Raw genomic sequence first — 22573 nt, 5'->3', positions numbered from 1 at the left:
ACAATAAATATTCCAATTCAACACATTCAAAACCAACTTACAATTCAGCAACTAAGTCATATTATAGTAGGAATTAAATCACAATAGAATGTCTGATTTCAAAAGCATTACCGTGCATTTATACCATAGATAATCTATCACATACACACCCTATTATTCATGTAAAATCCTCATTAATTGCAACTGTTTTTACATTATATCAGAATCAAAAGGTTGAATCCTTATCAACATTTAGCAAGAAACTAATATGCAAGAAAACTACCCCATTTAAACCAATCATTTCAACTTACCTTACTAGGCTTCTGCAGACAAGGGACTTTCACTTATATCATCAAGCTCCTTTCTCCAACTTTGGCTATTTCTTATTTCAATAGAAAAATGATGACCATAACATTAGTCACAACATACCACGATATGTAGAAAAATTTACACACTGTCACTAGTTAAAATGGATGCATTTTGACTTTCACCCCACCTTGCGAGTTAGTCTAGTTAGAATTGAAGTTGGGATAGTTACAATCCATGTAGTTGGCTACCTTCTTCCTTCTTCACGTGCCTTTGTCTTCTCTAATTCTAGCTCATTCTCCTTCTCATTCATTAAGAGTAGATGCATCTTTTTCCTCACTAAAACATGATTGCATCTAAAGTCATTAGGCTTGCAGAATAAATTTAAAATGTATTGAGCCTTAATTGCAAATTACTCTAATATAGAAACCCTAGGTGCAATTCTCCTTAATTTTTATTTTTTAATCAAACTAGATGTGAACCCTTGTGTTTTACCCAAAAAATGGGCGAGTCATGTTATTTGGTATACCACATACAATACATGATCCCTTTTTTTAGTCATTAACATATCACATGAAATAAGTTTTACTTTACAAGGTTCAAATTATGAGTGTTTTTAGATTTCAATTAGAAAAAATTAACTAAAAGAATACATATTTGGATAAGATTTTTTGAAATTAATCTTGTAAAATTGATTTACCAAATGAAAGAAAATTTAGCTTCTATAAAATGAGATTTCAAGCACTAAATGAAATTTGAAAAAAATAAAAAAAATATTTGGCTAAATTTGATAAGGAGAATCACATCCAAAAACTCTTTAAGAAAATTATTCACAAATAAGGACAATACAAAATGAATTGTTATTAAAATAAAAATATAACTTATTTTTTAAATGAGACTTATTGTTAATTTTTATTTATAAATAATTTTTTTAAAAGTCTTTGGATGTGATTCTCCCAATTTTATAAAATGAATTTCAAAACCAAATAAACTTGAAAAAAAATTAGAAGTGTTTAAACTGATTTTTTTTCTAAAATCATAATTTTAAATTTCATAAGTGATTCTAGGGACATCAACAGGTCATACGTGGCTTCGAACTGCTGCGACGGTGACATGAGCGTCCAATGTGTGTACACGTGTTGAGTAGCAATAGGCCCAGCCCAAATTTGTATTTGCCGCGCTTGCCATCGGTGGGGTCAAAACTCAAAACCATCAAATACCAGCTGTTGCTTCGGATTTTGTCATCTTCCCCTAGGTATTCCTAACCTTTCAAGTTTCAAACCCCACACTTCGCTTTCACTGCCCAAACCTCTAATCCGAACCAAAACTCATTCCCAGCCTCCCTCCATAGCTTATGCTTGCCATAAGGCCCACCTTCTCCCCTACTATCACCTGCAGATAAGACAACCAGATTATTATAGCAACTTCATAATTAAATACCAATTTCCTCAAGTCACGCCTTATTTGCTTCCGATTCTCGTTCTCCATTTCTATATTCTCTTCCGATCGCATCCCCCCTGCTTAATTCACGTTATCTCCTACCAAGGCTGTCCCTTCCGCCATCCTTGCTGCTTCTTCGCCGTTATCGTCGTAGCTCAAAATCAGAGACCTGATGTCGGGACAAAGATCCGAGTTCGAACGCGAAGGTCTTGGTTCCTTGCTGGTTCTGCTTACCGCCTGGTATTGATCATTTCTACTCTCTGATTGTCGCATGACTATACGACTTGGTTTGTTTGAGAACCACTTTTCAAGCTTCCCTGGATCAGCTTCCTCGAAATCTCTCCTCTCGGGTATTTTTTCCCGCTGAAGTGGATTTTCGGGAATTCGAGGGTGGGGGTACTCTGAAACCTGGTTCGAGCTTGAATGTTCGGTTTAAACACCTTCGAAGCTCCTTCACATGCCTCAACCCCTTAATTTCGACCTGTCTTTCTATTGACCCACTTCATTATTATTTACTATTCGACGTTGACAGATAGACCCATCTCGAGACACTATTTTTCTGTCTTTCTTAATAATGGTAAAGGTGGACTGCTGGGATCTTGTACGCCAGGAAATATTAGCCTAGTATCTTCCTGGAATCAATTCCTCAAACAAATCAATATCTAGTAGACAAGTTCGCTTTAAATTCGCTTTGCTTCCGGTTTGAAAAGCTGAAAAGTCCCTTAGTTCAAAAAAGTTCTAGCGCTTTTCATCCCATCACCTTATATCTCTTGTTATTTTTTTAAATAAACCAAACTGTTGATTTGTCCTTCGGGTCCATTGAAATTTAATGCACAAGTACCTGGTTCACGTGTAGGGATGAAGCTTAATTGCTTTCATTCTGAGGGCCATAAACCGCTGATCTCTGGGTCATAGGACTGGATTCGGTGTATGTACGCTTATGATCGTATTATCGTAGTAATAGGTTGCTGGAATTAAAATTTGGATCTCCCATGCCAACTTCCGAGGATCCGTCTTCGTCTCGATCTTTGACTCTGACATCCATACCGGCTCGAGATATTGATCCCTTGTTGAAGGATTTAAATGAGAAAAAGCAGAGCTTTAGGCGCAACGTCGTGTCATTAGCTGCAGAGTTGAAGGAGGTTAGGAGCCGCCTTGCATCACAAGAGCAGTCATATGCTAAAGAAACCCTAACAAGACAAGTACGATAATCCCTGTGCTATTCTTTTTCGATTGCTTTCTGTCTTTTTGCACCTTTGAACCCTTGTCTTCCTCTTGATTTCAATAATTTCTCCTTTTGGAGTCTTTTTGTTGGTGGGGCTCGCAGTTAGTCACCTATTTTATTTGGGTAATTTTTGTTGGGGTATTTAATCACAGGAGGCAGAGATGAAAGCCAAGAACATGGAAGAGGAAATTGGTAAATTGCAGAAAAGATTAGAAGAGAGAAACGATCAGCTTCATGTTTCTGCCGCTGCTGCGGAGAAGGTTATAATCATGTTCAATTTATTTAACGTTTTCTCTACATCTTTTTATTTCCTTTCTCTCTGATTAGTAGTGTCACTGTTATATTTAGTTTCTTGATTTTAAATCATCACATGTCTCTCAAATTATGTCGTTCGATTTCTCACATTTTATTCAGATTATCTCATACAAATACTCCAACTTCACGACCCATCTTCTACTCCAATTTTTTCGACTTTTTCTCTGGTTTAGGCGGAGCCCATGAAATTAAAGGGCGTCTGACTTCTTTTATATAATTTTTATTAATTTTGTCATTATTTTAAGAATGTTTTTTGTTTATGACATTCTAATTCCTGTAATGTAGAACGTTGATTGTTTTATTATATTATTAGAACTTAGAAGCAACCTTGCAAATTTAGATATGCTGGGAGCGGTTCATCATTGCTTTTCTTGGCTGGAAAGGCACTGAGGTGAACAATTCCCTTGATTATATTAATCCAGGTCCGGATATAATTTTCCGGTATGATAGTCTACCACTTGTTTTTTTTTTTTTAATCTGTATTTTTTTGCACCGCTTGATGTTTTATCTGTATAAGTTTAAGGAATTTAATTCTAAATTCTAAATTCTAATGCTATTGGCGGAGCCAAGTATTATACATCTTTAATGACCTGACATAATTATTACTATAAATAACTAAAATTCAACTTGTGATTTTGTGTTACGATAGTTTTGCATGCTTCATTTCTGCTGTGCGAGAATCCCAAGTTTCAAATTTGCTTCACAGAGGAAGTTTAATTATTTCTTCCTTTGATTTTAATTTAATAAAATGATGTGTTGAAATTTAGGAATTAAATTGATTGATGCGTCTAAAATGGAAAATTTGATGTGCTACGGGGACTAGTGCTGTCTGAAATTAGTAATTTTTGGCACATTGGCCGATGGCAAGTTAATACACTTTTGTTTGTTACATGCAATGATATACTATGCCCATTTCTGTTATGATGATTTTATAAAGATTTTGATTGAGTGATCGTAAAATGTTTCTCTTTTCTCTCGTGGACTTTGCCTTTAGCTACTTAGATGCTAAGATATTCAACGGAGAAGCTTCGGTGTAAAATATACTGCATTTGAATATGGTGGCAACTTTTTATTCTCAACATTGAAAGAATTTACAGGGGATCTTAGTGCATATTCAAAACCTCCCCAAGCATTAACACTGTTTCCATTTATCCCTAAATATATTATGTAATACTCATGCAGTATCTGAAGGACCTGGATGATCTTAGAACACAGTTTGCAGCAACAAGAGCAACGGCAGACGCAAGTGCTGCATCAGCTCAATCAGCACAGCTCCGATGTTTGGAACTTGTAAAAGAGTTAGATGAGAAAAATAGTTCACTGAAAGAGCACGAGGATCGCGTAACTAGGCTGGGAGAGCAGCTAGATAATCTACAGAAAGATCTTCAGGCAAGGGAATCCTCGCAAAAGCATTTGAAAGATGAGGTCCTGAGAATTGAGCGTGATATCATGGAGGCAGTTACAAATGCTGGAGCAAACAAGGACTGTGAACTGATGAAGATATTAGATGAGGTTTCTCCGAGGAATTTTGAGAAAATAAACAAGCTCCTGGTAGTTAAGGATGAAGAAATAGCGAAACTAAAGGATGAAATTAAGATTATCTCTTCTCATTCGAAGCTCAAAACTAAAGAATTAGAATCTCAGGTAAACAAGCCATTCGTTCTCGCCTCTTATTCATTAATTCAGGGGTTTGTTTTCTTGCTTTTGTATTTAAGGACGTTGATCTTTTTTGAAGTACAGTTAGAGAAACAGCGGCGTGCCGATCAGGAACTGAAGAAAAAGGTTTTGAAACTGGAATTCTGTCTGCAGGAAACTCGTTCTCAGACACGGAAACTACAGCGGGTATAGCTAAGCTTTTCATTTCTTCTGTCCTTTTCTTTTCGCCAGAATCTGGTAATGAAACACAATTAGAAACACGATTCGTGAATTTACATGAATGCCCTGAATTGTTTGCTCTCCTGTGGCGATGCTTCAATTTATGCTCATGATCTAACCCCACTTACAGAATACCCTCACAGAATCAAAATATAGGATATTATTAACCAATTTATAGTTTGCAAAAAAATATTAATTAAAACTTTAATTTCTCAAAAAAAATTTACATCTTTCTAAATTTATTTTTATTAAATATTCTATATAAATGTTTTGATAATGATAATTAAAATTCTAATGCATTAATTTTTTCAAAAAAATAATAAATGAATTAGAGATATAGTTAAAAAAATAATTATAAAAGTTGTATAATGTTTTATATTTTGGGCCAAATAAAATTTATAAAAAATGTTCTAAATTGTGTTTGGACGGAGTATATCTCTTGCAATGCATGTGTAGGCTTGCTAGTCAAATGACAAACTTGTATGCGATTGTGGACAGATGGGGGAGAGAAGGGACAAAGCTATAAAAGAATTGAGAGATCAATTAGCAGGAAAACCGCAAAGTGGAGTCGCGGGTGGGGAAAAGCAAAACCAGAATTTCTGGGAAACCTCTGGTTTCAAAATTGTGGTCTCCATGTCTATGCTGATCTTGGTGGCATTCTCAAGGCGGTGAAAATAGTCCCCCAATCCAATGATTGTTGTATATATACAATCTAAAGGCCTTCTAAATTCATTGAAGAAAATAGGAGAAGGCCTTTTTTCTTGTAGAGTTACAGGTTTAGTTTAGATATTACCGAGTTTGTAGCATCAGGATGCCAACGTTTTTTTTTGCTGTGTTCTGTAAAACCATTAAAATAGTGGTACTAGGTTAATTTACTTTTTTCACCCTCATGGCCATCAGTCAATTTAATATCATCAATGTCAATGTCAATGTCAATATATATGGTAAACACAATATCAAAGCAGATTTACAATATTTTGAATGGCATAGTTCACTAATGTTTTTGTTTAAATTTGATTAAAAAATTAATTGATGAGTATTTTGTTAAAAAAATATAGATGTAGGACCCATTAAAAAAATTGAGTATGGGACTTATCATTTGAGAAAAGTAAGGTCAATTTAGGACCCATAATTTAATTAATAAAATTTATTTACATTGGATGAAAATTTTTTGCCATGTATATTTTTATTTATAAATGTAAAAATTAGATAAGATGTAAAAAGAATATGATTTTTTTTTTTCAATTTTAAAAATCATGTGAGATAGTAAAAATTTGTGGCAGATAATAAAAAAAACTATTATATATATAGTGAAATTATAAATTTTATTTAGACGGAATATAAAAAGTATGTAGGTAATCTAATAAGTTTTACTTCAAAATCTAATTTACTTGAAATGAAAATTAAATTAAATTAATCAAAATAACAAATTTTGAATAAAATATTTTGTTACTTTTAATTTTGTATATATAAGATAATAAAATGTAGAGTAAAATATAAAAATAAGTGACAAATTAATTTTATACGTAAATGATAATAAATTATAGAATAATATTCTTTAATTTTAATTTCAACTTTAAAAGAATATATGATTTAAATTTTTTGAGGGTAATTTGAATGATTTTTAAATAACACTTAGTCCCTTTGATCCTATTTATAGAGTAAAAAGAAAATATTTTTTATCCTATTTATAAGTCACACAATTAAATTTTCATAACAATTTTTTTTCTTTTAACTTTCATTTAATGTTAGAGAAAAAAAAACATGTTATTAAAGTATATATATTTGATAGGGGTAAAGTTTAAAACTTATTAAATTTTCAAATAAGAGTTAATAAATTTTAAAAATTTTCTTGATTTCAAAAAATATGTTTAAAATGATTTAAAAATAGGATTAGATGGGTGTATTTAAAAAGGGACTAACATGAAAACTTGTAAAAAATTAAAAAAATAAAGAAATATTTTAGCTGATTTTTAAAATAGAAGAGAGATATCTGAAATATATATATATATATATATATATAAATAGTAAAATCATAAGTGATATCTGATGACAACACATGTACCTAATTTTGTTTGCTTTATTTAATTTAAAAATAAATAAAACTATCTTATTATCAAATATCTCCTGGCTATGTCAACTTCCCATCTACTTATTCATCATAATTTCAAAATTTTAATTTAAAAATAATAAATAAAATTTTAATTTAAAAATAATAAGGAAATTATTCCAACTTTCCATTAACTTATTTATTTATATTTTAATTTTTAATTTAAAAATTATAAGAAAATTATGTATCACAAGCAACATCCGATAACGTAAGGTGTCTCTAATTCTATTTTACATTATTTTTTGATAAATAAAACCACATCACCACCAAATATCTCTTCATTATCTTAACTTCTCATTAACTTATTTATTTATAATTTCAAAATTTTTAATTTTAAAATAATAAGAAAAATATGTAATCATAATTGAAAATGACATGTGTCTCTAATTTTATTTTGCTTTATTTATTTTAAAAATATTTTTTGTGGAAAATCAAACTAATATGTATTAAAAAGAGACAAAAGTTAAATAATTACATGCAAATGTCATATCCTCTTGATTGAAGTAAAAAACTAAGGTGAGAAGCTGCAAATATAATAAAATAGGTCAGCCTCAATAGCAATCCATAAAGATCTTGAATGATAGGATTGGGAGTTTGCCTTTTGATTGATTTAGAGCCAACAAAGTCTTTCTTGACGCAGCAGATCTTAATCTCCTCTTATTAGATGAGCAATAATTGACGATCCACCAAAGTCCAGACATAAGCTCGAAAAGATATTTGTTTCTTCAGTGGACTATTTAAAAATTAAAACATTAAAGACAGATGAATCATGTATCACACAAAAAGTTTGTTTCTCCACTTCTCACAAGTGTTGCACCATGTCAAGAAGATCTTGACCAACCAAATCCCAATATTTTTGAAAGAAGTGAGTGTGATATCCTGCTGGTCCAGGTGCACTATATTTAGATAAACTGATAAACTAAAGACATCATGTTTAACCTCTTCAAGAGATGGCACAGCAGATAAGCATTCATGGTAAGATTGAGCGATTTGAGGTAAATGTAAGAAACTCATATCATCCAACAGTTCCTGAGTGGAATTAGAATCTAGACTTATTCATAGTTTAATAATTTTAATTTAAATATAACAAATGAAATTTAAAATTTTAATCTATATCTTATCTAAACATGTAAAAGTAGAACCAAGAGCTCTCTCACAATGACATGTGTTACTTTTATTTTTTAAATAAAAAAATTTCACATCCCAAATTATTTCTTCAATATCTCAACTTCACATTTATTCATAATTTCAAATTTTAGTTTTGTAAATAAATATCTTTAAAACGGTGAAAAGCTACCTTCTATTATTTTTTTTAACTGTAAAAAACCACTTCACATTTTCTTATATATTTAATTTAATGAACAACTACTTTTTCATAAAGTCAAGATCTTATGACAAATGTCCACTCTTATTTGAAAAATAAAAATATAAAATTAGCTCACCTCCAAATATTTCTCTATCATCTCAACTTCCCATTAACTTATTTATAATTTTAAATTTAAAAATAATTATTTTTAAAATTATCAAAAACTACATCCCATTGTTGTAACAGCCCTCCGCTCACCCCACCTCTCCGAGGTCTTTTGCGGCGCTAGATACTCTCCTCCCAGGCCTCACAACAGGGCGACCCCACCCCTTTCGGTAGGCATCAGGAGACTCAATGGTACTAGGTTCAGTCTCAACTTTGTTATGTAGGAGAGGTTAGAGGATCAAACCTAGGGAGGCTCTCCGCAAGGAAAATAATCCTGCACACTACTGCAGGAAAGCCTTTGTCTCCTGATACTCACCGAAAGGGGTGGGGTCGCCCTATTGTGAGGCTTGGAGGGAGAGTGTCCAGTGCTTCGGGTGACAGTGAGATGCCGAGGAGGGCTGTTACAATTGTCCTCTTAAATGGTTACAAACCATCTCCTATTTTCTTATATTTAATGCAAATTGCTTTTCCATGAGGTCAAGATCTCAAATTATGTAACGGGTTGTGAAATTTTCCTTTCCTTCCTCTTCCTTTTCTTCTTCCCTTTCCTGCAACTCTTAACAATTTTCCCTCTCTTCCCTATTTGTTTTCTCAAGCAGTATTTTTCTTCTGGTATGTTATGATTCTTTCCATTATAGATTTGTTGTTGTTCAACAAGTGCATAATTGTTTCAATGCTCTACAATTGATTTGTGGTTGAATTTCATGCTTCAATTGCGCCCACATTCTTTTTTTTTTCCCCCATCAGTACATGTCCTTTGCATTATTCTTCAGTCACATGACTGAAAATTAGCAAAAGCAACTTCGAATGAGTCAAAGCCGGTACTTATATATACCTTCTATTCTTTTTTGGGTTAAACAATCATTTGAATTTAACAAATAGATGGTTCATTGAAGCATGCATTTATCATGTCAAGATAAAGCAACGTGTCCTATTTCAACGCACCTGCATCCACTAAATAGACTTCCTAAGTAAAAGGTAAAAACATATGGAAGTAAGTGTCGTTTTGAACCATTAGAGTCACGTTATTTAGATAGTGGAGTTTAGATAATCTTCCTTTACATCTAAAGGCGTGACGTTGTCTTTTAAATATAGATTAGAGGAATTTGAGGATGTTCCAACAAGGCAAAGCAATGATGGGTTCTGAATGATGAGAAAATTGTACTCTTTTTTATTGTTTGACTCTTAAAACATTGGTTAGATCAGCGTTTAAACATAAATGGGTATACAGTATATGATTGATAACTTTAGTTGTTAGTTTTTGCTAATTTATAGTTTCATTTATGGATTTTATGGCTTCTTTGAGCGTGGGTTAGAGTAGCATAAAGCAATAGTTAAGATATCGAAATATGACCTGCTTATGCAATCAGAGAGTATCCATCAAAATATCAAACTTAGACAAGAATTCTAGCAAGCTATATGCACCATATGCAACAAGGAGGTGCGAATTTCATGCTTGGGTTACACCCAAAAATAAAGAAGCTAAAGCCGCTAACGGGGAAGTTTTTAAACTTGACATGTTATATTTAATCACGCAGTCTTTTCTTAAATTTTAATGGGATTAGCAATACACAAATCACAAAAATGTGACTCTAAGTGACCGACCATATTCATTTAATTATTTTGTCTTGTCAATGAACAATTTGTCCAATAACATACTCTTTTCATTCAAAAATGTAAAGCATTTTTTAAGGAGTTGGATGTTCAAAAATATAAAATATTTTTAATTTTTTAAAATATAATTATTATTTTTTTAAATTGGCCCTATTGATAATAAATTTTTATTTATTGTAAAGTATTTAATATGGTGAATATGAAAAGATAAGTTTAATTTAAAAGTAGATAATTACTTTATTAAGGGGTGAGATTCAGTTAAAAATGCTTTACATTTTTAAACGAAGGGAATATTGAATGGGAATGATGGATCCATAAATCATTAGATTACTTCTATTTTTAAGGAATATTTTTTAACTCCACTCAATCCATATATTTTTCTCAATTCAAATATAAATAAAAGATTTGATAATAATATTTTTTTAATTTTTATTTTAGAAATATAATCCTTTTGAGGATACATTGGATGACCCGCTGTGCTATTTCTTTTGAGAAATTTATAAAAGATTTTGTTCTTTTGCTTAGCACTTTTACTGCGAGAAAAATTCTTCAATTTAAACTTGATGTGGGGTTTTTCAAATTATAGTGATATGTTAAATTTGGTGTCCCAATCATGTTCACAAAAACTATTCATAAATATTTTTTTTAATTAGAAACCCACCAAAACCAAATTTAAATATTATAGTGAAATATTATCCAAATATCTATAAAGTTCAATTTAAAATCAATTTGTAGTATCCCTAAATTTAGTTTATGAATTAATTATTTTTTTCTAGTAACAACTCATTCTATATGTTAAATAAATCTCATAATTTATTTCAATTATTTTTTAAAATTTTCATATCCTCTGGATAGCACAAGTCATCATAGAAGAGAGGGTAAAATAAAAATTGTTCCTTAAGTTTTAAAGAAAAATGAGCATATGTAAGACCCATAGTAAAGAAAAGTAAGTGTGGGATATATCATTAAAGAAAATATAGGGTGAATGTGGAATTCATAATTTAATTATTAAAATTTATTTACACATAGAGAAATTTTTTTGATATATATATAATTTCAATTGTAAATTTTAAAAATTTAGACAATGTATAAAAAATAATAAAATTTTTATATTTTAAAAGATCATGTAGGATTATAATAAAATTGACACTTGATGCAAAATTTTAAAAAAATAATATATTGGTGGTAGATACACAATAAAATTAAAAAAATATTTAGATAAGGTATAAAAAGTACATAGATAACCTGATAGTGAGTGATGAGTTTTATTTCAAAATTTAATTTACTCAAAATAAAAATATAAATAAAATAAAATATTACTTTTAAATTATATATATAAGATAATAAATTATAGAATAAAATATAAAGGTACTTTTTTTAAAAATAATTTAAAATTATTTCATTAAAATTATAAATTATAAATAAAAATATGCATAAATTATTTTGACTAATCTATCTCTTAATATATTAAATTCATATTCCATCAGGTAACAACAACAAAAATCACATTCCATAAAGTTTTTTTTACATACTTGAAATATTATTTTAGAAAATTTATATATTTAAATTTTTAAAATAATAAATAAATAATTTTTGTAACTATTAAATTTAAAAATGAATAAAAATTTAAAATAATATATCATTTAAAAATTTTGGGGGTAACATGAATAATTTTTAGATAACATTTATATTTTAAAAAATTATTTTGATCCAACATATATGATTTAATTATCAACTAATACTTGAATGGATGAAAATAAAAACTTAAAAATAAAAAAAACATTTATATTTTGCATCTATTGATTTTAAGAAAAGTTTGTATAGATTTTAAAATAGAAAAATATATTTACAATTAAAATGAAATAAAAGGAGCACAATGCATTTTACATTAAATTATAAATACCCTAAAATAATTTTTAAATTTTTATAATTATTTTTATTTTTATCTTGTATATATTAAAACATTTTAATGCATGGGATTGAAAGCATAATCCCGAAGAAGCAGTCGCAGATGATTGCTTGCATAATTAATTAATTATTATTTGCTTCAAAATAATGATGAATGTCGGCGATCAAAATGAATTAGTAAAGGACGTGGTGTCCAGCCGCCAAGTCTTTAACGTGCTGCTTTTTGGGTTTAGAGAAGCTGATCACATCAGTGGCCTGGGCTGCTTATAATAATGATGACAAGTTGATACAGTCGTGGCGTTTGGTAAAGTGGGTAAAACGGCATCCAATGCACGGAGACGCCGTTATGCTTTGTCTTTGCTTTTGAGAAAACATAACTTTTCATCTTTTAATTTTATTAAATTTTATTTTTAATTTTTATAACTTTTTTAATATTTTCAATTTCTTAAATTTTAAAATCTTGGTTTACATTTATTTTTTAAGTCCTCAAAATTTTTATTTTTTTAAAAGTGATTTTAATTTTTATAAGGATTAGAAACAATTAAATATTAAAAAAATTATAGGAATTAAAAATTATGTTTTTTTAAAACTTTTTTGCTATTATTATTTCTTCAAATTATGGGCCATTCCCTGACCATTTTGTATATTTTAAGTCTCCAAGATAATTATCGTCCTTTAAGCCCTTTTCAGTTAGATAGCTAACTGAGTTATAAAAGGACGCGGGTAGTGTTTTTTTTTTTTTTTGGATTTAATGACTAGGGGACTGAAACTCCTTGTTGAATACTTGAATAAAGACCCCAGGGTCCCAACCAATTTCTGGTATTTTGAGCACATAGATGGCTTCCGGGTGGGATTAATTTTATAAAATTAATAACAATAACACCGAATTATGAGGTATTTTTGGAAAACCATGTTATTTATATTCTAGACAATAAGAACATTTCAAATCAAATAAAATAATATTTCATATGTGGATCACATGCATCTCTTTTAATTATAAGAAATGCATGGATCTTTTTTTTTCCTGAGGTTTTTGTATATATAGCCTATGTTATAAAACTAAATCAAGTAAATAATTTAACATTTATTATATTTTATATTATGATTAGTTTATTATAGTTGTTAATAGTATATTATTTTATATTAATGATAGACCTTTTATAAATTTTTAATAATAAACCTCTTATATATCAATGTGAATAGGTTACACTCTCAAATTTTTAAAAATGTGTTTCATATTTTTTGGGTATAAGATTTTTTCCAATCAATGAGCCGATTTATCCCTTTCTTTTTTCCCCATCATTTTGAGAGAGATTTAAAATATTTTAAAAACTTGAGAAAATGCTTTAAGATTATATATATATATATATATATATATATAAAGAGATGCACTCCATACATCTTAAGAGATGGATGTCTTGGAAACTCTATTTAACTATTTAGAATACAAGGATAAAAATACTCACGAAATCGTTAACCAGGAACATCTAGTGGCCTCAAGTGAAAAAAGGAGTAAAAATACTTATAATGTTACTTAAACTGGTATAAAAGTGATCAATTTATCAAATCTCTCAAATATTAACCATTTAGCTAATACCTTTGTTGTTGACCTTTTTTTTTTGTCAATGTGGACTAAAAAAAAAGCAAAAATTGTCAACCAAAGATATCCGATAGCATAAAGTGAGAAAAGGATAGAAATATTTATAATGTTACTTTAGTAGATGCAATAATGATCAATTCGTTAAATTCTTTAAACGTTGACTGTTTAGCTAACATGTAAGAAGGATTTGACCATTTTTTCACTGATGTTAACAAAAAAAATTCCCAAATAAAATTGTACGAAAATTGATTGGTCATTATATGACGATGAGTCTCCACTTGAGACTTTAGTTTTGACATCAGGAAAATGTCATTTTGATTGAACAACAAATTGAATTGCTTGCTTTTTTAAAATTCTTGTGCCATCAAAGCTTCTTTCTAATGATCCAAATCGATAAAAGAAGTTCCCTACAACTTAATTTCCTTTTCAACTTCATTCACAACATTGCATCTATATCTGGCCAATTCAATGCGTAGTTGAAAGAGTTCTAAAAGATCGTGCTTAATCATAAAAAAGTTCTCTGAAAAGCTTTTGCTTAAGAAATGTTTGAAATCTTATTAAGGGTATCTCCAATGGAAAGAAACTAGATGGCATAAATTTTAATAAATTGATCGCTATTGCATCTATTAAAATAACATAATGAGTATTCTTATCATTTTTCTCACTTTAGACGGATATTCCTAACTAATGACTTTATGAATATTTTTACTTTTTTTTCAATCCACATAAGCAAAGAGTATGATTAACGTCTATTTAGATGCTAGTTAAATAATTAACATTTAAAAAATTTAACGGATTTATCACTTTTATACTAATTTAACTAACATTATGAATATTTTTATTTTTTTTACACATTAAATCACTGGATGCGATGACTTCGCAATATTTTTGTCCCTTTATTCAACTATTTATTGAGGAGAACATAAATGACATGACACTTCAGCAACATCTAATAATTTCTCTAACAATGTCGCTTCAACTGCTCCCTCGAAACTTGATGGCTTGACGTAATTCACAATGAACTCGTCAACCTATGATGAATAAAACGAAAATAGGAACTATTCTATCCTTCATCGTCCTTGAGTTGGTAGGTTTCTAACTAGCATGGGTATTTTTCCCATATGCTATCAATTCCCCATAGCAATCTGTGACCAACGCACACTAAACTCCACAATAGATAAACTACTGAAGCTCTCAAAATATATGTACATAATAACCACAACTTTTTCTACCACTGCCTAAAAAGCCGTAACTAGCAGTTATTTCAACAGCAGAAATTCCTTTACTTTCTACAACTATCCCTTCACTTCACCTCAGCTAAGCCCAGCAGATCCTTAAATGTATTTTCCCTTCCATTCTACTCGATTGTCTTTCTGTGCCTATAATCCTGTACACAGCTTGTAATGTTTCAACTCGATCCGTTATAAAGTTAGAGCATTGAGCTTCTCCTTCTATGATCCTCCAGGAAAAGTTGTATCTCTATGGGCACGTACTGAGTTTTCCAGTGATTAATGATATCACCAGTACAATGAAACTTAGAAAAGGCTGCAGACCGGCTGAATGGGATGAGGACGTGGTATTTACACCTGGAGGACTTTCGTACCCGTAAAATGGTGAGGTACCTGCGCCAGACGCTGAGCTGCCGCTGGAATTTGACACTGAAGGTGGGGTACCATAGCTGCAAATGTTGTTAACGTACAGGAAAGGAATTAGTATTGTTGTTAGCATTGCTTTGACAGCTTAAGCTTTTCATGGGATGAAATGGTTAACGATTAAGTAGCCAAGAATTCATCCTCACCGTTTCGAATCCATGATTATAATCATATTTCAGCTTTTAATACTATTAAAAAAAATAAGAATTCTTCCACAAAATCTAGACAGCTAATTTACCCTGATGTGTCTGTCCCCGGAGATGATGATGTAGTTGTTGTTGGCGATGATGGCGTTGGGGTTGACGATGAAAGAGAGAAAGAGGATGAAGGGAGAATGCAAGAACCCGAGCCTGTTTAAAATTAGGAAAGGGCATTTAAAACTAATGTTCAAGAATATTAAGCACGTGTGATAAAAAAGGCTGGTTAATAAGCACTTAAGGCATCAAGATCTTACTTGGATTTACGTTAACTAGGGTGGCAGTCCCTCCAAAGTCACAGCTTGTTGGTGTTGGATTTTTTTGGTAGTAGTTGTTGAAGGCATAGGAAGCATGGTTTTCAAGAGAATTTGGATTGTAACAACTCCCACCCTGCTGGATTTGTGAACAATCTGCACCACCCATTCCACAAGCATAGTCAAGTGCTGATTGAAGAGCAGCCTCTGCAGCTCCAGTCTTCGCTACACACCAACTCTGCCCTGCTGTGGCCGGAGCATTGCTGTTTGCAGGAGGTGGAATGGAGTTCACCGGAGCAGCTCCTGATGGGGGTGGATAATATGTTGCTGGTTGTGCCCCCGGAACTGTTATCGGGGTTGTGCCGGGATTGGTTGGATTTGTGGGAGGCAATGGCACAGAGGTGGTGGAAGGAACTTGCACAGGCATTGCAGCCGGATTGGTGGGGGGAGCAGGAATGGAGGAGGGAACTGTGATTATGGTTGGTGTATCTGGGGGTGTAATCACTGGTGCTGCTGATGTTGGATTTGTGGGGTAAACCACGTTTGGCGGGTTGGTTGTGTCATCTAGAGTTCTTCTGATGTGGATTTTGCTTAGGATTTCTCTGCGGGACAAAGGAAAAATCTCTTCCACTTCCCTTTTGGGTTCTTCATGCTCAAAAGCTTCTATTGCACGTACTTCTGCATATAATGCAATTGCTTTACCATTGACCTTAGTGCTTGTTGCTTCAAGATGTTTGGATACCGTTTGGCTAAATTGAGCTAGTTCCAATGAACTGGGAATTGCTGGGATTTTGATCGTGAGAACCAAGGGAACATCTATGTGAGGAAGGATAGAAGCAGCATGAGCAGCTCGTTTTATAGCAGACTGCACAAAACGTTCCGTTACGCTTAATTCCCCATCAATGCTGTCTTCTATCATGACAAAGGAATTTGTTTCCTTTATAAATGACAGAATCCTATGAAGATCATTCTCGTGTGAATCTTTCCACTTCTCTAAGAATGGCACAGGAAATGCAACCGAGACCTTCACTTCCCTGCCTAGATGAAGCTTACTGAGAACTGAATGAATAGATTTCAGAACAGAAACTAGTAATGGTACCTCATTGTGGCCTAAATTCCCACAGCTAGCTATGACGCTTTTGATTTCAACTTTTGGGAGAAAATCTACAACATGGGTTTTCAGCCACGAAACTGCAGGTGGATTTGAGCGAACCAAAGTTTTTACGAGGTTTTCATTGAGGTAGAAATCAAGCGACTCGTGGGAATTGGTGAGTGCGCTCAAAGTTCTAGGATCCGTGACAAAAATTCGAATCTGAAATGGTGCCACTTTTTGTCTGAGGAGCGATATGGTCCCAGCATCCCCTCTTTCACGATATGAAAATCCCACAAGAGTTCCTGTGAAGATCTAAAAGAATATCAGAATCTGAAGATCCTTAATTTTTTTTTCACTTGAATTTAAGCAATCTCAGCTTAGTGATAAAAGATTCATGGGAAGTTAGAACATCTTGATAAAGCAACAAAAAGCAAAATCGATACAAGTGGTTCGTCCGAAAATAACAAGATTCAACAAGTAGACATTGTTAAGTAGGTGAACAGGTTTCCCGTAGAACTCAGAAACTAAAGAAGACAAGAAGAAACGGTTAACTCGGAAAAACTAAAAAAGCAGAATGATATCAGAATCAGTTACTCACCCGAGCAGCAGAAGAGGAAGAGATAAAGAAAGAAGAAGCATAAAGTACAATGGTTGGCCATTGCAAGAGAGGGAGAGCGGAATGTAGAAAGACTCGTTTGTAATTAATGTGATTGATACAGCTTGAGAGTTTTAAAGACACGGATCAATCAAGTACAAGTAAGAAGCGCAGGAGGAGGGAGACAAAGGTGGGGAGTGAAAAGGGGAGAAAAGGCGTGGAAAGAAGGACAGCCAAATTGGAATGAAAAAGAAAGGATGTTACTTTGTCATGAAGGATGGATGGGTATGGAAAACGGTCGTCTTTAGAGAGCAATACCAAACATGAAAGAATATTGTAACTTGTTTATTTTATTTGCTTCTTTATTTCTCCAACGACCGTGACTGCAAAAGTAAACGTTGCCTCGGTTTCCACGTGGCAAAATACTTATAAGATGTTTGTTTTAATTTTAAGTGATTTCATGTTTTATAATATAAAATATTTTTCAAAAATAATGATTCATTAATGGAATTTATTCTAAAATTACTCTTCATTATTAACTTCTTAAATCTTTCTCTTATTAAATAATATGTATTTCATAAGTTTATATTTTTTTTTGAAAAAAAATAAGATTCTAAACTATTAAATATTTCATTAGTATTTACAATTTTTTTAAAAGGGTATTGTAAAATGAGACTTAGGAAATACTTAAAATGGTACCTTTGAAGTTTGAACACATGCCCTGTTTCTTTCACTGTCGTGAGCAGGGACATAATCTCGTGTTCTTTCTTTGTTTTTTTTTTCCATTAAAAAAAATTGCCGGGTCTTCGGATCTCATGTCAATGCTCACCGCATTACATGATTTTAATTTGTTTTAACATTATTGCCCTCTGGGTTATTTAGCTGCCTATACAAACCCATGCCAGAATAATATTTTTTAAAGAAAGATGACACTGGATGGTTGCTAAAATAGTTAGGGCCACTTGTGTTGACATTCAGTGCGAAACCAGGATATTTAGTTGTGTACATGGGGAATAGAGGGGCCGGAAAACAGTTTTTGCTTTATATGGAATGAGATGAGATCGAAATGTAGACTGTCATCACAAAACTGGGATTAGGACGTAGGGATATAAAGTTAGGGGGATAGTGTTAACTGTTAAGGATAACATCAGAATCAGAATCTTAGGGGAGCAAATATCATTAGTAAATAATAACCAAGTAAAGTGGAAGACAGACATGGATGAAATGGAAAAACAAGCGACGATGCTGACAAGGACAAAACAATTTAACCCTGGTTAATGCAGTGCAATGTAAATTTCATCAGTGAGAGTGCAATAATTTCAAGTAGGATGAAAAAATAGGTTGCATGGTGGGTGAGAGGGAGAAATTGGGGTAGGAGGGCACGTTGTAGGTGAGGAGTGAGATAAAGAAAAGAATCAATGGTAGGGACAGACAAACCATGTGGGAGAGGAATAATGTATTCTGCTTCGCTGATTTCATGTTCATAATCAAAAGCACGCTCTAACCAGGTCGCCTGCCCAAAGAATAGCATTATCAGCGCATACGGAAATAATGAAAATGGTGATAAGGTAGATGCGATGCATTGCATTGCATGTTAAAAAAAAAAAAAAAAAGTCCATACTCTCATCCTTATCATTAACACAACAGAGAATGGGAGAGCAGGGAGCTTATCGACAAGAACAAGAGCTTTTGCCATAAGATACATCCCATAAAATTCGATTCGATATGCTCGGTGAAGTGTTTTATTTATTTATTTTTCTTTTTTCCCAAGTAACAACTGGGTTGAGACACCGCTTTAGAGAAACTGGCAGTCAACAGTACCAATAAGTAAGCTTTCACATGGGCAATGAAATAAACTAATAAAGTATTTGGTGCAGATGGCGGGAAAAGGGGATCAAAGGGAAAAGGCAAGTGGAGCGAGATCAGCAAGAGGTGTAAGTGCACAATGCCACACAATGACACGATCACAGTGCAAACATATCATGCGAGATTCGGTTTACAACATATAAAGCACAGTCAGCTTATCAATATTAATCCTTGATCTACAATCTCCCTCCTTTATATCTCCTCTTTTCCTTAGCAGCCTCATCTTCCTTCCCTCCTTTCTTTTTTCTTCGAGGTCATCTGATACAAAATCTAAAATATCTAATTAGATAAGGCCTTTAACGTCACTCTCTTTTCATGTCATCAGTCATAAATGACGACAGTTCGGTAGACAAGAGCCATACTTGATATTCAACTTTTTATATACAACTTTTACCAACTCCAAAAACCAAGGGTGAAACGCCAAATTTACATACTTCTTGCTGATCACGTCTTTTCTACCTCTGTCGTGCGTAGCTTAAGTACCATCCACAACCAACAAGTCATCGAAGAAAGAATCGGACATTGCTTCCTTGGCTGAATTATACTTGTCCAGGCGTTTCTTCAAGGAACGCAGATCTCTCTCATTCTTTGAAGTACGTTCCTGAGATAACATTAACTTCATCAAATTCTGCCGTCCTGACATTTTTATTATTTTGACCAATTTTATATCTCTTTTTTCTTTTTTCAACCCAGGAAAAACAAAATCCAAATCATTAGACTAGTATGTCTGATGGTAAAAATATGCTCACGCGATCAGGCATGCCACCCAAAAGGAAAAAGTAATTCTAACGAGATCCTGACAGGATGCAAAGGTCTTGCCGTGTCGCATGCATGAGTGCAAGGATGGCAAATAGTTGCAAAAAAGTGAAGACGACTTACAAATGATTTCTTCGTCAGCAGTATATCGACCAAGTAGATCAACCACAGCACGTTTGTTCTAGGAAAACTGAATTAGAAAAGGCAACAAGGTTTTAATGTCTAGGAAATTCAAATAAAACGGAAACAAAAATCTCAGACTCAAGATTAATGTCATAGAGTGAATATATACAAATACAACTCTTATTAGCCTGCAGACAATCTGAATAGCGGAAGAAATAAATGAAACTTAACCACAAAATCAATCTATTAATAAAGTTCTCATTTATCAACTAGTTCTTCATTTCCAGAAGTCCATGCTTTAAAGATAAACGAAAATGCACAAGAACATTACCTTCCTTCCCACCAATCTTCTGTTACCTCCTTCATCTTCCTGTATGTTTCTGACTGCATTTGATAGTTTCAATCGTTTAATACAGTTATATAGAAGTAGGAGTGTTCAAATTGACTCAAACCAAACTAACCCAAATCAATCCAAAATCAAACATAATCAGTTCAGATAAGTGAAAATCGAACCAAGGAAATTGGTGATGAATATATTTCCAAAAGCAATTAAAAATAAACCAAGTAATATGTGAAAATCTCACCCCACTAAAGGGGCTAAAGAATGGAGGTGTTTAAACTTTAAACAGTAGAAAAGCAACAGCGACAGAAAGAGCTTAAACGTATAAATAAAATCCAATAAAGAATGGACGTGCTTTTCTACCACGGTGAATTTTGAACATACAAATCAATGAAAAATCAAATTACACAGCACAATGCATATTAAGCAACAATCTTATACAACAACAACAACACAAACCTTATCCCACTAGGTGAGGTCAACTACATGAATTGTACGACGCCAACTCTATCATTTATTAAACTTTTAGAAATATTATTAATTAAGAGGTCTTGATCAATAATTTTCAAAAATGTTCTCTTTAGCTTTTTCTCTATCCTTCCTAACAGGGCTCAAAATTATTTGTTCCACTCCTCACAAGTGCCTCACGTAGCTTTCTTTGTATATGTCCAAATCACTTCAAACAATTTTTTACCATTTTCCTTTAATAGGTGCAACATCCACTTTTTCCTGTATGCGCTCATTTTAGATTTGTCTTTACATGTATGTTCGCACATTCATCTCAACATTCTCATCTTTGCTACTTCAACTTTATGCTCTTGATACCCCACTAAAACCCAACATTCACTACCATATAACATTGTCGGTCTTGTAGCAATTTGATAAAACTTTCCTTTAAGTTTATTAGGTACCTTATAAACGCATAACTCCTTTAATCTTTTTCTAATTAAACACTCAACATGTATCCTATATGCAATGTCTCCATCAATTTTCCGATTCTATAAGAAACAATCTTACATAAGAACCAAAACAAAAAAAGATTTAAACCAAAACTAACTTAACCATAAAACCCCGAAAGTTCTTTTAGCAAAAGCCACATAGTCGATTTGGATTAATTGGTCTAAAACCAAACATTTGAACAGTCATAAGGAATCCTGAAGATACTTATGACTTCAACAAAAAATCCTGACCTGTTTGTCCCCTTTAGGACCTTTAAATAGATCGGGATCTGATGAAAGATCCAAGAAGTGTACATCATCGCCTGTGAGCATCATAGGGCACAGTCAGCGAATGTAAGACACCGTCATGATCCACTGAACAATTAAAAGCACAATGCCTTAAGCGTCGACCTGTGTTTATTCGCGACAGAGTGAAGTCAATAATAGATATTATCAGTCCATATGTTTTAACAAGCATATGCCTGCCATCAAGAGTGAACTGCAATGCCTTTGAGTCGCTTCGACTTAAAAGAATGTTTCCCCTGTGCAATTGCAAATTAATAGATTACTTATTAAACAAAAAAAAAAAAATTGCAGAAGTAGTCATTGACATCATGATAACCTCACCAGTGAAGATCTCGATGTTCAAATTCATATGCAGATTCAGCCACAGCAAGCCCAGCAGTGGCCTGCATTTTATGAGGGAATTGAGACGCATAGAAATAAAACCTTCATGAACAGGTGGTAGATGCGAACTTGACATGTAAACCGTACCTGAACTAGTAAACTCCCTTGCCTCGTCAAAATTCAAAAGTGCAAAGCTTTCAAGATCCTTGCCACCATGTCGTAATACGAACACCACATAACACACTGAATGCAGATTTTTATTCAGTCACTTAGTATATTGATCATATAT

At 32.5% G+C, this 22573-nt stretch overlaps 3 protein-coding genes across 6 annotated transcripts; 1 reads left to right on the top strand and 2 right to left on the bottom strand.

The window, feature by feature from the left end:
* The first annotated feature begins 1618 nt into the window (after window positions 1-1618).
* On the top strand, window positions 1619-6104 carry LOC129300743 (nuclear envelope-associated protein 2-like). Of its 3 annotated transcripts, XM_054939327.1 has the most exons (6): window positions 1691-1965; window positions 2684-2927; window positions 3103-3210; window positions 4448-4909; window positions 5006-5107; window positions 5639-6104. In XM_054939327.1, exons 1-6 carry the CDS (start codon window positions 1898-1900, stop codon window positions 5810-5812), a joined length of 1158 nt encoding a protein of 385 aa, XP_054795302.1. In that variant the 5' UTR covers window positions 1691-1897; the 3' UTR covers window positions 5813-6104. The 3 variants fall into 3 exon arrangements, with proteins under 3 accessions (XP_054795301.1, XP_054795303.1, XP_054795302.1); XM_054939326.1 differs by having other exon boundaries at window positions 1619-1965; window positions 4448-5107; XM_054939328.1 differs by having other exon boundaries at window positions 1642-1965; window positions 2582-2927; window positions 4448-5107.
* An 8615-nt stretch (window positions 6105-14719) lies between these two features.
* LOC129300744 (endochitinase A-like) lies at window positions 14720-19131 on the bottom strand. Of its 2 annotated transcripts, none has more exons than XM_054939330.1 (4): window positions 19072-19131; window positions 15950-17351; window positions 15734-15845; window positions 14720-15521 (listed from the first exon to the last, which is right to left on the bottom strand). In XM_054939330.1, the coding sequence occupies exons 1-4, from the start codon at window positions 19117-19119 to the stop codon at window positions 15323-15325; spliced, it is 1761 nt and encodes a 586-aa protein (XP_054795305.1). In that variant the 5' UTR covers window positions 19120-19131; the 3' UTR covers window positions 14720-15322. The 2 variants fall into 2 exon arrangements, with proteins under 2 accessions (XP_054795305.1, XP_054795304.1); XM_054939329.1 differs by lacking the exon at window positions 19072-19131 and adding an exon at window positions 17638-17877 and having other exon boundaries at window positions 15950-17341.
* Window positions 19132-19303: 172 nt separating this feature from the next.
* On the bottom strand, window positions 19304-22524 carry LOC129300745 (serine/threonine-protein kinase haspin homolog). The gene is made up of 8 exons (XM_054939331.1): window positions 22432-22524; window positions 22285-22346; window positions 22069-22199; window positions 21910-21980; window positions 20711-20763; window positions 20380-20446; window positions 19935-20101; window positions 19304-19770 (listed from the first exon to the last, which is right to left on the bottom strand). The coding sequence occupies exons 3-7, from the start codon at window positions 22133-22135 to the stop codon at window positions 19976-19978; spliced, it is 384 nt and encodes a 127-aa protein (XP_054795306.1). The 5' UTR covers window positions 22136-22199; window positions 22285-22346; window positions 22432-22524; the 3' UTR covers window positions 19304-19770; window positions 19935-19975.
* Between the last annotated feature and the right edge of the window lie 49 nt (window positions 22525-22573).

Source organism: Prosopis cineraria, unplaced genomic scaffold (genome assembly GCF_029017545.1).
Source record: "Prosopis cineraria cultivar Desert tree isolate PC_DT_omini unplaced genomic scaffold, ASM2901754v1 PC1729, whole genome shotgun sequence".
Classification (NCBI taxonomy): Eukaryota; Viridiplantae; Streptophyta; class Magnoliopsida; order Fabales; family Fabaceae; genus Prosopis; species Prosopis cineraria.
Note: the sequence above shows the minus strand (reverse complement) of the source record. Positions and strands in the feature narration are given on the sequence as shown.